At 37.7% G+C, this 16,175-nt stretch overlaps 1 protein-coding gene across 8 annotated transcripts in view; it reads right to left on the reverse strand.

The window, feature by feature from the left end:
• Positions 1 to 16,175, reverse strand: part of NCKAP5 (NCK associated protein 5) — a 395,107-nt gene that overhangs the window by 14,966 nt on the left and 363,966 nt on the right. For all 8 annotated transcript variants that reach the window (XM_064661544.1, XM_064661543.1, XM_064661545.1 and 5 more), the window contains 3 exons: positions 15,884 to 16,020; positions 13,685 to 13,814; positions 10,837 to 11,024 (listed from right to left, as the gene is read on the reverse strand). In XM_064661544.1, coding sequence (XP_064517614.1) covers positions 10,837 to 11,024; positions 13,685 to 13,814; positions 15,884 to 16,020 — 455 coding nt within the window. The remainder of the gene's footprint in view (positions 1 to 10,836; positions 11,025 to 13,684; positions 13,815 to 15,883; positions 16,021 to 16,175) is intronic.

Raw genomic sequence — 16,175 nt, forward strand, 5'->3', positions numbered from 1 at the left:
ATCTTAAATCCCAAGTCCAGAGCATTCCCTACTTTGGATCGAAGTTTTTGGCTGTGGAGGAGAGAGTGTGGGTTCCCAAACACTTTCACAGGAACAGAAGGACACCGCTGAGCTAAATGCAGTGCATGTGACGCTAGTGGGTGACATCAACGTTAGCCCCCTTTCCACTTAGAAAACACACTAATCGAACAAACAAGTAGTTTTTATGTAATGTCACGAAGAAACTCAGCAGTATTTGCCTTGTAGAACAAGACAAGAAGATAAATGTCTCCATATCTAAATTTCCTACATAGCCAGTCACTCCATGTTCTAGGATCACCACTACAAGTGATGAAACTTGATGAGCAAACAGAACCCCCAAAGACTATTCAGTCTATAGTAGTTCATCAGGAAGGCTACAGCTCTCACATTACACAGCTTCTGTGTAATGACTGCTCTCCTTGCCTTGCTCTGCTGCCTGTTTTCATCACTGTGCTACTAATGATGTCATAATACAGATTCCAGGTTTTACAATGGATTTTATTTATAGAAATGCTGTTTTATAAATCTTGAACTCTCTGTGCCCTGGCTTGTTATAGGGGTTCTAAGAAACATTAAAAGATAGGATGATGATGTTCCTATAACAGTAATAATAAAAATATTCTGTAAAATGATACAGATGAAAGTTTTAGCATTTTCCAGTCTCTTATACACTAATGTTATGGAAAATGCAATAAAGAAATGGGTTAAAAATATGAAGAATGTCATTATTTTATGTTCTTAATGAGAACATAGTAGGACCAGATTAAAAATACACAGTATTTGCCCTTCCTTTTAACTCAGGGAAAACGTCTGCTGATGTTCCATGTCATTGCCCACAGAGCCAATGTACAGAAGCAGGATACTACAGACCAAAATTCTGCCAGTTAGAGGGAGAATATCTAAAACAATTTTCAAGCACCTATGTAAACTCCATGATTTTCACAGGATCCAAATATGTAAATCTGTCGGAGACATCAGAAAAAGCTGCAGATTTCTGGTACCTTTGAAAACTGGACAGCTGAAGTGTCTAAATAAGAATTTAGGCACAGCCATTAGGAAACGAAGTGTGAAAAAAATGGCCTATATTTTTACTGATTAGGGGGCACAAACAAGACTCTTCAGTTAGTCCATGCAGGGCAAAATAATTATTGCAGGAGTGACCAAGAAGCATGTGCTGGCTTCTTTGCTACTTCTGCTCCTCAATTTCAGGCATTGTCTGAAAAGCTCTACCATTTGAAATCTGTTTTTCATCTTAGTACACATTACCAATAGGTTTTCCAATCTGGTAACTTTTCTGTGGATACAATCTCTTGGTGAAGTTTAGACCTTTCTCTTTGCTATAAGAAATATCATAGACTATTGCTGCACAGTTAACATTTTAATTTTATAATGCACAGAAACATACCATATTCATATTTAATTTCTTCATTTCCACCCACTTCTTCTTTACTCTTCATGCACCCAAACCCATGAGGTCTTATAGTTTGCTTTACAGAGAATTCAATAACCCATAGGATATGTGCATATGTAATAGGGATGTCAGAAAAATCACTTTAAAATGTTTGACTGGCAATTATTCAGATAATTCTTCAAATAATCACCTGGGGTTTGATTTGCTGAGAATAACACTGGAGTAGCTAAGGGAAGTTCTTAAGTCTACAGCTTTTTGTAGTATGCAAAATTTTTAGTGACCTCTATTAATGATCAGGCAGAGAATGGAGAAATTTAGAGAAGGTGACTAATGGGAGCAGAGCCATCAGGATGTGTCTCAGTCATTGATGGATTGATGGGCAGTTCAGGCTGGGTGGACTCTGACATGTGCTATGGAAACTGATATCACTCTTCTTAGCCCTTGTGAAAGATAATTAGACATTTAAATTACATACAAACTTCCCAAAGTTCCCTGTGTCACCTATTGCTGATAAGTCTGCTAAATATCATGTTTATTTCTCTTATCAAATACAAATATTACTTTCCATTAAATTAAAATGGATGCTGAACAAGCCTGGAATTCATATACAAGGGCCTAAAAATACACTAAGAAATAAAATATTTCACTTTGGGATTTCCTATAAAGTAGAATGTTTGAATTTGCAAAATATATTTATCAATATTTTTCTTAAGAATTTAGACAATTTGTGTGTCATACTGCATAAAGTCTAATATAAATTCTCATTTAAATAAAAGGCAAATCACTTTTGGGAAATGAAAGTGGCTAGTGGAACAAGCTATAAAGACCAAAACATTATTTCAATATGGTTTTTGCTAATATTTGACATAAAATTTGCCTTCTTTTCAAAAACCATGTTGATTAGGTTATTATTTTCATGTGCATAGGAAAATAAAAAGCATCCTCTTACAAAAAGAGATAATTTGCTAATATATTCTCTGTATATTGCTACAATTCCCGCTACTGTCAGCTGTGTAACTTACTCCTCATGTATTTTGCTTAGTGTGGAACTCTCACACTAAAAGAGCAGTCATTTCCTACCCTTCCCTGCGTGATGTTTGAGTGCTTTATGCAAAACATATCTCTGTTATAGATGGGGAAGGCAAGTTTCAGCTGGAAAACAATTCACAAAAATATTAAAGCATTATTCATCTCATTTAACTCTGCTAATCAGATGCTCCTCTTGGAGTCAAAATATTTTCCAGCTTCAGAAAACAAACAGCTCACTGAATACATCTCTGCCCTACTGCTCTTTTCTTGATTGAGTCAATCCAATGTTTATTGTATCCAATCTATTTTTTAGCCTTTTCCTTTATTACTAATACATTTTTTACCATTACAACAATTACACTATCTCACAAGCTTACTATTATTTATCATTTGTTTCTTTTTTTTTTTTTTATTTTTTAATGTGCCCTGAATTCCATTTTGGCCTACAGTATTATTATAATATTCCAATTCAACACTGAGAGAAATGAAACCTGCAACTTCATTTCCAAAGACAGAGGACTGAAGAGCATCTGGTTACAAATGGCAGAAACACGAGTGCACTTTGGGCCATGCTGCAAATCACATCAGCTCCATCTGTCAAACCTCTGAAAAAGAGCCCGGAACATTTTCCACTCAGGGAAATCACTAGCAAATGATACTTTTATTTCATATGTACTTTTGGTTCTTATTAGACTAAAAGATCTACCTACTTACACCTACAAGCCCCTGGGCCTATTAAATCTGTATGTAATCTCCAGTTATATAGGCAAATAGACATTAAATAGTGCTTGGGATGTGTCTGTGAGGCACAGTGATGTGGAAACAGCATAAACAAGCTGAGTGGGCCGGAACCCAGTGCAGTGGGGTCTTATCAACACTCTGCTTATTTCAGCTCCTCAGCCCTGCTGAGAAATGACCTGGAGTAACCAGGCCATCAGGAGCTGTGCTAACATTGTGCCCAAGCAGGCTCACTGTAAATTAGCTCTGTACAGCTCTGTGTTGCTCTGGGCACTTGTACAAGAGCAGTTCTGGACTGTCCCTCCAGGGACTCCAGCAAATGAACTACAGGGCTTTTTGCGACATCTGGGCTGCTGTGTAATGTGGTTATGCAGCTCCTACATGCTGAAAAGACAAGGTTCTCACTGAAATTTGAAATTACTTGCTGAGGTGGTGGGATATGGGGTTTCTGCTTCACTGAGCAAGTTTTCCCACTCAGAAAGGGCAAAGTTCTTCCCTCCTTACGGTGCCAAAGGGGTTATACTCAGTGAGCACAACGCTCCAGCTGTGGCCACAGGACATCTGGGTGTGTTGCCCTGAATCAGACAAGCCCAAACATCTGCATGTGGCACTCGAGAAACCACACAGGCACATTTCATTCAGTGCCGCGAGTTATTGGGGCGTTTAGTGCTCAGTGACCCTGTGCCACAGGCGCTAGGAACTGCACCTTCATGCCAGCGATGCTTTAAGCTCTCATCTTTCCTGTCACAGCTGCAGCTTTTCACTTCCTCCTCTCCTTCTCTCACACATCCAAATCATTCTCCTGCTAGCCTTGCACACCATGTGTTCTAAAATGCCACACAGGCTGCTGTACTATGCCAAAGACTTTCTGTCCCTCACTGACACCCAGATACTCTTTTAAAACTATGTGCTAAAAGATACTTGAGTTAAAATGTCGCCACCTACCCGTCCCCATAAATACACTAACCAAACATAAAATAGAGCTTTTATGCCAGCTGGAGGGCCAGTCAGAATGGGATTTGATGGCACAGTACTAAAACTACTGAGGTCATTAGTGCTAGAAGCAGAACTGTATCAGCAGATAACAGCTTCCAGTTCTTTTTAGGGTATGTTTTTCCTAAAAATGTCCCTTGCATACCATTAAAGAAGTTATTTTCTCTGGTGGACGCTGAGTTCCAAATGTTGTTTTGTCTTGCCAAAGTCTTTTAAAAACTTTAAAAAGTTATGGAGAATGTTATCATCCTCCTTGCTGAGCCATTCCCTATTGCATAAATTTTTACAAAAACTTTCATCAGCATAAGAAATCTCAGTGTTTCACCTAGAAGGCACAGGGAGTGGAATGAGTCTCTGTATAACTGCAGCTTTTTATTGTTGCCAAGCTAGTTCCTCAGGCTGGCTGTAAGAATGTTCTTCCACACCACACCACATTTCTCTTAAGTGAGACGTGTCAAGTGAGACTTTGGTCCCAGAAGACTGCCTAGCTAGTCTTCAAATTGCTTGTTTTGCTGTCTCTTCACTTTACTTTTTGAAGGCAACTTTGATGGCAAGGTATTAGAAACAATGAGACCTCATGATGAATATAAGGCTTGGAAGCAGATCTTGGAATGTGAACTTGCCCAATGGAGGGGAAAAAAACATGCAGATATGTGTGGTTTGTTGATGTCTGCAGATGTCCTATCTTATTTCTAATTTCGCTTTTCCCTACATGAGTTGAGTCAGACTTGAGGCTGGAAAAAATATTTTAATTCTGTATTATTCCCATGGGTGGTATGGTCAAATCTGTTTTCTTTTCAGACCATGCTCCTGTGGTTTTTGTCACTTATGTTGTCAAATACTCCTATATAATCCCCTGAAAAAAGATCTTACATCAAGTTGGGTAATTACTCAGTCCTTGTTTTGATGGAACAAGTATTGCATCACTCAGCTAAGAATCAAAACCCTTTGATTAAATAGAAAGGAAATCTTACAATCCCAACCTGTCAGTGAGTAAAGTCTATTGAGGCAATTTTGACAAATAGAAACATGTGTAGCTCACAGGCCACATTCAGGGGTCAACAGGGGCTAATATAAAACATAAATACAGTAAAAGCCATTTTCACTTTTTGTGATGGGGAAGATGAAAGGGTATCTAATCCTGACTGAATTAGAATGTTTCTAGGCTAATGTTTCTAAATATCACCAAATGTTTACAAAAATAGATCACATCCCTAAACATATGCAATGATTTGATATACTAATGCCTTGTTTGAAAGAAAAGCAATGATCTTAAAACACAAAAGGCAAGTGAATGAGACTGCAGACTTATTTCCCATTTACAAATTGTAGTGGCAGTTTCTTCCTTAACATCTTAGGTTCATCAGGGCTAGGAAAGCAAATAAAACTGATTACCTCCTCACCTCATTCTCCTCCTCTCTCTTAAGCCTGGCAAGAAAAATAGCAAAGAGGAGGCGAGATTTCTGTGCTTGATATGCAGTATGAACTGTGTACAATTTCCATGTACAATTAGTACACAGAAACCTACTATCAACTAATTCCTGGATTTGATCCAGCCCATTAGATGCTTTCTCTTATTGACAAGGGACCTCTTCTACCTTCCATTACTTTCTAGTATAATAATTTGTAAGTTGCTTCAAACCCTGTATTTGCAGTAACACACACATTTTACAAAACAAGCTAAGATCGAGGTCACCAGGAGCATTTGCTGTTCTCTTCTGGTTGTAACATCAGATAGTTATTGCTGTTACCAATTTACAGTGAAATAGATCCTGAGACCAAGCAACTAGCCAAATATCACCCAGTGCTGCCACAACTGCAGGTACTCCTGTTATTTTGAAAGTAAAAAGCAGGCAATTATTTAGTGCTCACCTGAATGTGCACTGATGCAGCTTCACTCTCTAAAATACAAATGGTAGCTACAATAGCTAGCTTTTACTAGTTCCAGACAAGGAAAAGTTTGGGGCAATGTTCATATTTCTAACCATGGGTTGAAAGTTTGGTACTCAGTATAAGCCAGCTGTGGTCAGGGCAAGGAAACAAGTGGTTCCACAGGTCAATACCTCCTTTCCACTTTGAAGTCTTAGGATGTGGTTCTTCCCAACTGCTAATTGGACCGAAATCATTATCTTAGGCTTTTTCACGTGTGATAAGCAGAATCCCTCCCTAAGCACATCCGATAATGTGAAAAAAATTAGTTCTCTGTGAAAAGCAAAGTGCACATGGTCTCCCTAGAACTACTTCAGACACTTAAATATGGAAAGTCTCTTTTAAAAGGGACTTGATGCTTCTCTCTTTCAGAGAGAATAAGGCACCTTCAGAGAGTGACTCAGAGAACCCAAATCAGGCACAAAATGCTGGCACTTTCTCCAAGAGCTGCCTAAACAGGTGAACAGTACAAAGTACCCAGTGTGCTGCTGCCTGTTCATACCCTGACTCGACTTTCTGATCTCTGCAGGAGATGAGATGCAAGCAGCAGCCTTTCTTTATTTTGCCCTCACTCTTGTTTAGTGCAGCCTGCAGAGGTGTCTGGGCTGCTCTAACTGTTGCCATAATTCAGGAGGTCTGGAACACCCTCTACAGTATCAATTTAATGCTCAGAGATCCTTGAGGATGGCAAGTGTTGTGCAGTTATCAAAATTTCTTAGTCTTTTTTTCTAGTCCTTTCGTGGATATTCTCCTCTGTTAATAGGAGGCTTGTGAGCACAATAAGTCAATCATACAGCATTAACTCCCAATCAGCTTACTCAGCTGTAAAAAAACCTTGAGTTTATCTGGGAATGCTGCCAGGTCAGTCCTATTTGTAAGTGCAGCCTAAACAGCAGCTTCTCTAATTTTTCCTTTCCCTGTATTTGCCAGCACTCTCTAATATCTACTTGAATTTCAAGACACAGTGATTTGAGCATTTGATCTCATTCATGAATCATCTGTACAACACATATGAACTCACATTCTTCACATTGCAACTCACAACTTCGCATTGCACTTCTGTTAAATGAGCCCCCCAGTTAAAGCGCTGATGCAATTAACAAGGTAACTCTGCCAGAAATGTCAGATTTCTCATGTATCTCTTCACAACTGAGGGAAAACAAGAGGAATCAGAAATTTCTGATGGGTACCACCCCCTTCCATAAGGGATCTTTTATACAAAGTGCTCAAATCATGTCTTGAAAAACAAGAAAGCCTTGATGGTGACTCAAATTGAGTAATACATAGGGACAGAAGAGGGCTGTATTACAGAATAGAAGTATGTGATGGTTGGCTAAGGACAGGGAAGTAAACCTATTTTTCATAATGCTTTGGGACCATAAGGATGACTAAGAAATAAAATCTTTGACCAACCCAGTTACTTCAAGGAAACAAAGACAAGAAAAAGTCTTGTGTTGCTTTTTATTTGATCATAAAATATGCTAATAAGCAATGGGCCTAGGGGAGGGAAATTTATCTTGTTTTCTGAATTCTTATAAGATAAAAAACCCACTAGCTTTTAAAGTCTAAATAGTAAAGTAAATGATGAAATGTGAAATAGTTTTTTCATTGTAAAAATGTGGTAGCAATCATGATGTGGGTAAAGTGCTCAAGAAGTTACTGCTGCAAGGAAGAACAGCTGTTTAATGCAGGGCTCATTGAAGTTTCACTGACGAAGTGTCTCCCATGGGCTGAGTGCAGTGGACTTTGGATCAGGCGTTGCATATTGCTTATTAAATCAGAGAAGTTACTGTTCAAATAAAATTAAGTCATTTGATACATATAAAAATTAATGTTTCTTGTTTTGAAAATCCTACTTGAGGAAAATAAACCATAGCTATTAATTTGACAGTTTTAAATCTATGAGTCAATGCATCTTATTTCTTTCTTTGAAATTGCGAATTGTTTTTCTTGTCCATGATTCTGCAGTGTACAAAAGGATGGCATTATTTCAGAATATGTTTCCTGGGTCAAAATAAAAGTAACATAAAATTGGTCTTAGTGTCAAGAGAATTTGACCAGGATGCTGTTTAAGACCTGGAAGGTAAGAAACTGTAACAATAAATATTTCTCCTGTCAACATGAAAAAGCCTTTTTTCATTCCTCAAATTCTCCCTTCAGTGTGTCTTTATCGTACTAATTGCCCATTGGTTGTTTCTCTTCTGAAACTCCTGTGCAGTACTTTTTTGCTGATAAAACTTGTGTATAAACTTTGGAGGTAAGACTGGTGAATATGTTGGTTGAGAAGGAGATAAATCAAATGACAAGTCTGGGTTAACAAAGCTTCCTGCCAGACTGTCTCATTAGAGCCCCCAGTACTGTCCTAGTGCTGTACAGCCCAATTTAATTGGGCTGAGGGACTGACACAGCACACTTGCTCTTCTGACAAGCAGTGTAAACTCATTCTGCCCACCATGACACTTTTTTGACACACATCTGCTTTCTTTGTTAAAGGCTTCACAAACACCACTTGGAAATTAATTTCAAAGCACATTGCATTTCATTTTTCAAAATGGCAAATATTCTACATGAAAGCTGCATTATTCCACCCTCAAAATTTATAGTTTTGTTGTTTGGTTTTGGTTTTTTTTAAGATTTGTTGGCCATAAGTGCCTCTGTTTCTGGTGCTCCCCTTTTTTTTGTGGGTGTTGTTCCCGATCACACAGTTCTAATTTAATCAGACTGTGGATTTTCCTAGGTTGGACAACCTACAACTCAAAAAAATTTGCTGTGCTGGTTCAAACAAGGAGTTCAGGACAACCTGCTTTTCATGGTTACTGCCTCTCATTTGTCATTCTGAAAAGTTTAATACTAATAGGCAAATCTCTAGTGCTTTACTGAGCTTTCACTGTTCACCGAGAGGCCACCCTGTGTTGAGAGCTGTTTCTGATCCTTAAAAAGTAAACTCCAGAGCTCCCAAACATAGTGCATGAAAAATGCTAGTGCTGAGTTACACTTGTTGCCTTTTAGTTTAATGATGGAGTTTTGCAAGGATCCTAAGGCCAGTTCAATGGGCTTTGTTTAGGCTTTGAGGCTGATTGGGTACTTTGCAGAGATGTCATATGCAAGGACTGCATGAAAAGAATTAATTAAAAGTAGATACAACTCCGAGCCACTTTTCTACAGTGGAAACAAATCTAATTGCTCTGTTAATAGCACAAGACCTTGGCCTTCAGAAGGCAGAACTGATTTTTATGCGATTTTATATATATGCATATACATACATATATAATTCATCTCCTGTGCATAATTAGGCTATGAATTTCTGGATGTTCAAGATGAGGAACTAAGTGGATGCTCAATTTGTTTTCCTTCATGTATCCTTTTAAACACCCTTCTGCTGCCTTTTTCTTTCTTTCTTCCCAACTATGAAGCCAGATTATTTAAAATTGTTCTTTCTAACATGACCGAAATATATTAAAATTAAATCATATTCTAGGTACTAATGAAATTTGGTTGATTGGGAAATAAGGCACATACATGTCAGGATTTTCTTTTTGAAGTTTGTGAGTCAATTTAATATTCACTTAAGCAGAACTTTCATGCCAACAGAGCTGAAATAAGCAGAGGTACAGACAGTTTGTTTCTTCATATTCCTTCTGCATATTTGGCCCAGATTCCTAAAAGCTGTAAAACTCTATCTTTGGTTAGAGTTAAGCACCTCAAAGTTACAAGGCACAGTCATTTTCTGAAACTGAAAACTGGGGTGTGGGAAAAGATAAAAACTCTTTCTCATTTATGCACTACATCAGGGTGTTACAAACCAGCAGCTGATTCATTATTTTCTGCTACCACCTTTGTTTATACTATAACATACCCAAAATGTGCTGAGTGCTCCACATAGAAACAAAAGACTTTCTGTCTAAAAAGAAGAGCTGGGAAAAGAGACTGAACACGGAGGTGAAATGATTACAGTGGATCATGATTAGGGGCCCCTATTTTAAAAAAAAAAATTGGCTTGTTAGATCAAAGGAGAGAGGGTGAGAGGGTCAGAGGATGAGAAGAGAAGGCACGAGAAAATAGGAGGAAAAGAACAGGTTCAGAAGTTGCTTTTCAGGCTTGCTGAGACTGTGTGATGTCAGATTCAATACTTTTAGAGACAGAAAAGCAAGTGGATTCACACGAAGTAAGAGAAGAAAAAAATTGTTTCAGTTAAGCATCAAGATCCACCAATCAGATTAGGAATGATCTTCGTCACAATAATGTTTAAAGCTCTGAAATCAGGAATTCCATAGCTAACACCAAAAGTTATTTCAAAAGAGATGAGAAGATAGTTGACTTCTGTAGCATAATTTCATTTGAATTTTCAGGAATACATCTTTAGAAGTTTAAGTCATTTACTACATGTTGTGCTATACAAACTATCTAATTACATGTGAAGGAGCAGCCTTAAAAGATAAATTTTGTGTTTTCTTGCTAGCTTTTAAATTTCAGTTCCTTACTAATGGTGAAGTGCTAGACTGTCTCTACTTGTCAGTTTTGGAAGTCTAATTCTATGACAGGTGAGGATCCAAATGTAACATTCTGTTCTAAAAATATTTAGATCTTTACTCTTTTGTAGGTCATGTTGTTATTTTCTAGTCTGCCAGGTTTCAGTAATCAATCAACACTGAGGAAAAACCAAAAGGCAGATAATGAACAAAATGAAAAGTAATATAAAAATTACAGTAACTTACACTTGGGTTCTCCTTGCCCTTGCTGTCTTTACTGGAAGATCCACTCAGCTTCTCAATTAAACTGTAATGTGTTAATTGTTCAGGTCCATCCTCTCCAAAATGGCCATAGAGACTGTGTTGGTATAAATCCAAAATTGACATTGGGTTCCCCAGAAATGACTTCCTCTGATTTTGGTTTTCCTGCTCGGCTGTAAGAGATGTAACAAATAATATCATTATAGCAGTCTACATAGACTGTAATGTATTTTTACAAATTTTAGATATATTTCAAATGTTTTAAGGTATCTGCAATTCAATGCAATAAAACCATTAAAAATACTATCTCCTAATTCTCCAGTCAATGCATATACAGGAGATTGTTCATACCAATATTAGAGGTGAAGGAGATGGCATGCAAAAACCAACATTATTTTCCTTTCTTTTTAAATTATAGACAAGATGGTTAATCTGGCAGATCTAGGGGACCCTACTTATTTATTTGCAGTAAGGCTTTGTTCTTGTCTTTTAATAGCCTTACATAGCAGATGTGCTAAGTCTGATAGTTCTTTCCTTTTCACTACATTTTTAGTTAATGAATATAAGAGCATAAAAATACACTAGTAAGGTAAGAAAGAGGTGCTACCCATTTGTTATAGATCCTACTGTAGCACAAAGTAATTAGGAATAAAACCACAGTTTCTGAAGTCCAAGGCTCAAAACTCATTCAGAAGATCGAAACAAAACCAAAGAAATTTTCTGCAGCTTATGAAAATGAAGACAGACGCTTATTAATAACCATACTTTATCCCATCCTGTGTTCAAAGATCTTGGCGTCTTTATGCGCACAAGTGATATAACCTCAAAACATCCACATGAGGCTGAGGCATTAAGTTTATTTCCTTGCACTTCATTACACAAACTTCATCTCTGCCCTATAACCTACAGCATTAGGAGAGCCTCTGCCTCCAATGCCTCCAACAGAATCACATCAGGATAAAAAATAATTTATGAAATTCAAATCAAAACCTTTTCATGATCGAAAGAGAAGAATCTGGACTATTTGGCATATTCCCTGCTACTCTACTGACCTTCTCCATAACATTGGGCAACGCACTGGGAATCTTATCCAAAGCCCACTAAATCAATGAAGGTCTTATCATTGACTCTTCATAGCCTTCGCATTGGGCACTCAGTCTTTCTGTTCCCTGCTTATAAATGAAAAATGAAAATCACTCCGAGATTATAATTGTGCAACCAGTGAGTTTGGGGACTCAGCTAATAAATATAATTAACTATTCCTATAAAAATATTCTCTGTGAATTGGTTTGCTGGAGCCCCTGCCTCAGCCTCATGTGGATGTTTTGAGGTTATATCACTTGCGCGCATAAAGACGCCAAGATCTTTGAACACAGGATGGGATAAAGTATGGTTATTAATACAATGTGAGAACTGCATTTATAGAGCACAGAACAGAAATCCTGACCATGAGGAATGACTATAGCAGAAATGCTCTTGCAATAATATGTTATAATCTTCTTTTCTATTTGTCTCAACAACAATTAAGTATTTTAGTTCTGTTACTAACCCAAAAGTTAGACATATACACAAAATTAATGACCTTCTATGTAAAATGGTGACATCAAGTCATACTTAGGTATCATTAAACTTGGAATCTGCTGCTGTTTAATGCAACTGGTAACACATGATAAAATCCTTTTTTTTTTGCAAATTGTGATCTATACAGAAAAAAAAATGCTTATCTAACTCTTTAAAAACCCACACCTTTCTTATATTAGAACATGATTTGTAAACAGCAGAATCTATAAAAAGAAGTGTTTATGGGCTGAGTTAAATGACTTGAAATATTTCATACAGATTAAAACCAGGAAGTTACAGAAGTAATGTGAATAAGCGGTCCCAAGCTCTCTCTTTTTCATGGAATCACAAAAAATGGATTAGCTCTGAAAATGCCAGCTGCTTAAGCCCAACTCCCAGCAGACACTGAAGAGCACAGCGTGCCTGTCCAGCCGTCCACGGTGTTTTTAATGCAATCGTCACCGCGGTATCTGCTGTAGGTTAATCTCTGCCAGGTCATGCTCACGGCTGTGCAAGGGTCAGCACAAATCCTGTGAATCACTCAAGAACTGCTCAAGCTCTTAGGGCCTCAGCGGTGCAGAGACCTTGCACTGGCCTTTGCACTTGCCAGAATTTATCTCCTCCAGGGAAGCTGCACCAGCAAGGATAGGAGCCGCCCTCTCCTCCCCTCCCTGAGGGCACACATCTGCACTGAAAGGTGGCTTGCAGCATGAGTTATTAAACACACAGAAACTGTGATCTTAAGAACTTCTCTTAATGTATTTTTATCTTCAGGAATTCAGTAAATTCCAAATTGCTATCGGTTCTCACAAAAAGCTTTGGTGCTTGAAAACAGCAATATATAAACAGAGGGCAAGGAGAGAGACATCACTATGGCACCATAACCAACATCACTTTGATGCAGAGGCTGGAAAATTGTGGTCTTGATCACTGCATTATTTCAACTGGCTATATAATTACAAACAAAAAAAAGAAAGCTACCTTTATAGTCACCTTTCAATTTTGTAATTATTTTTATTTACATTGTAGAGATTTATGCATAAAACCCCACAAAGTAAGCCTCTGCTAGCAAAAACTGTGGAAGAAAGGGAAAAACAGATATACACATAATAAAAAGCAAAAAGTAATAAAAAGCTAATGGAAAATTAGACTGAAGAAAGATTTGATGTTAGAAAGTGAAAACTAGACAGAAAGTTTAATGAAGGACACTGTCTCCTGCTGAGTCAGAGTGGAGATGAGGGATATACATTTTTATGTACAAATTTTCAATTACCTTGTTTGTTGTTCTTTGTTAACTCCAGAAAAGTCTCCTCTGCAGTTCTAAAATAACTTGTTTCATACTCTGGCTCTGGCTCAGTGTCAGTGCTGCTTGTAGAGTAAGTGCACACCCTCAGAGCTTTGTCCTGCACAAATAAGGGTATCACAGTAATCAGATGATGCACATATATCAAAATAATGCTGAAGATAGTACTAGGAGTAGAACATTTCATACTCATCGTGCAGTATAAATGAATAGTTCAACTGGAAAAAGTCTGCATTACCAGTTTAGCTAAACACCTCTCCTTTGAGTAAGTTATCATCAGTCTGACATTGGGGAAATAACACATTCTTGTCCTGCTAAGTCTCCTGAGTCAATCTACCAAGAAACAGTCCAGATTTTATGTTGTTTTTCACTGTAACATTTTTTTTTTCAAATCTACCAACATTTTCACATACTTTTACTGACCAAGTTAAATTCTAAAAGTTCTCAAGTACGTTAAACACAGTCTATTTGTAACGTGCAAAATTATCATACCACAAATGGTTTACTGCAAGCAACTCTAGAGACAATTAGGATGGCAAGTAGGCAATACTCATGCTTTCTATACCAGTAAATCCTAAATTTTTCCTAAATTCATGTCCTTTGTCCTGGCATTTACATTATAGTATTGGAGAGCCTTAATTCCCAGCTGATTCCTATGCCATTTCTTTTTCAGGAAGATTTTCTTCTGGAAGTAAAGAGGAGTGCTGACAGCTCTGGACAGCTCATAATCATGGAAGGCCTGAAGGCTTAAACCTTTTAGAAGCAGCAGCTCAATACAATAAAACCCACAAACTGGGTAGGGGGAAGCTAAGCCTGATACTGCTGAGTTAATGCCACGTTCAAATACCCCCTACTATCCCAACCTCAGCTGCCTATCAGTGGCTCGAAAGGGGTTTTAATTCTGTTTCTCAAAGAGTGATATTAATTTCCACATCTTGCCATCCATGCTGCAGATTTTAACGGATGCAGAAGGACATTCATTTATAAGGATTCACATCCCTGTGGAGAGGGAACCAGACCTGAGGATACCAGCCATGTATGCTCAGCACTAGAGACTGCAAGTCAGCTGTAGTCCCAAAAGATTTTAGACACATTCACATGCCAGCAACACCCACACTGACCTTCTGACTCTTAGATAGACTAATTAGCAGTAACACATGTATGGTGTTAAGGTGGTTTTGGGAGTGGTCAGTTAAGACTGTCTCAGGGTGAAGACTATACTTGTGTGGTTGTTACATGTAAGCCAACACTATTGCACTACAGAGGATTCACTACCAGTTGGTCAATGACATATATAAGACAAGTAATTCTACCTCTGTTTCTGTTCTAAGTATTCAGAGCATGGGCCACATAAAAATGTGAGATGCCCCAGCTCAGTAAGTAATGGATAAAGCAGACATGCAAGAAGGCTACATAACAAAATGTTTTAGCCTCTTGTAGAGTAAGGTTTATTAGCCAGCAGTCTGCCAGGTGGCCTGCTTAACACCCACTTTATTCAGGTTTTTTCTCTTTGCTACCCTGCTGACCCTGCACTTCTCACAGGATTTGACAGTCTGACATTGCTGAATATGAAAAACTTGGCAATCAGCTACAGCAGCTTTCACACATGTGTATGCATTTGCATGTTTGGTCTTTCTGCAGTTTTCATGAAAAGACTGAGGAACAGACAGATCATCACAGGATTAACCAGAACCCCACAGAAACATTTAAGAATATTTTCCCATTCAAAATACATTCAGAGCATATCTGCTCAAGCCCTCACACTACACAGACATACAGACAAGAAAACCTAGGCTAGGGAAAAAATGAATCTAAATGTCAGGAAAAGCAACAAACAAGGTCAACTTTCTGTAAGAGAAAAACAGGGTAAAAGGTCTCCATTTCCTTGTTTAAAAACACCTGTGAGGATTTTAATTAAAACATGCTTGTAAACTATGAGGACAAAGTACTGTATTATTATTATTAGGTGCTGTATTATTATTATTATTAATAATAATAATAATAATAATAATAAATAATGAGATTGCAAATGAAGGTTAAGAAAGTGAATATAGCTGTTAGATTGCTAGTTACTATTTCCACTATGTTAAAAACATTAGCCATTTCTGATACCTATGCATTGGCCACAATACCTATCTCATTTAACAGATGCCACTTCTTAACTTATACCTTTGCTTTAGTAGTTTTCTTGGTGGTCCACTCTGGAAGAACTTTTCTATTTTCTACAGTCTCTTCGGTGTGCTCTAATGAGGCAGAGGTCACAGAACTTGGTTCTTGTTCACTTTGCTTTGCAAGGTTAATTATTCCTGAGTTAAGGGAGACATTATTTAAATTGCAGGTCTCATCAGCATCTTCATGATAGTGTTTCAATTATAATTCAGTAAAAACTGGGGGCAAGTCATGATACTTTCATTATGTCAAATAATATCCTACTACTCAAAGGAACAACTTACTAACTTAC

Source organism: Pseudopipra pipra, chromosome 7 (genome assembly GCF_036250125.1).
Source record: "Pseudopipra pipra isolate bDixPip1 chromosome 7, bDixPip1.hap1, whole genome shotgun sequence".
Taxonomy (NCBI): Eukaryota; Metazoa; Chordata; class Aves; order Passeriformes; family Pipridae; genus Pseudopipra; species Pseudopipra pipra.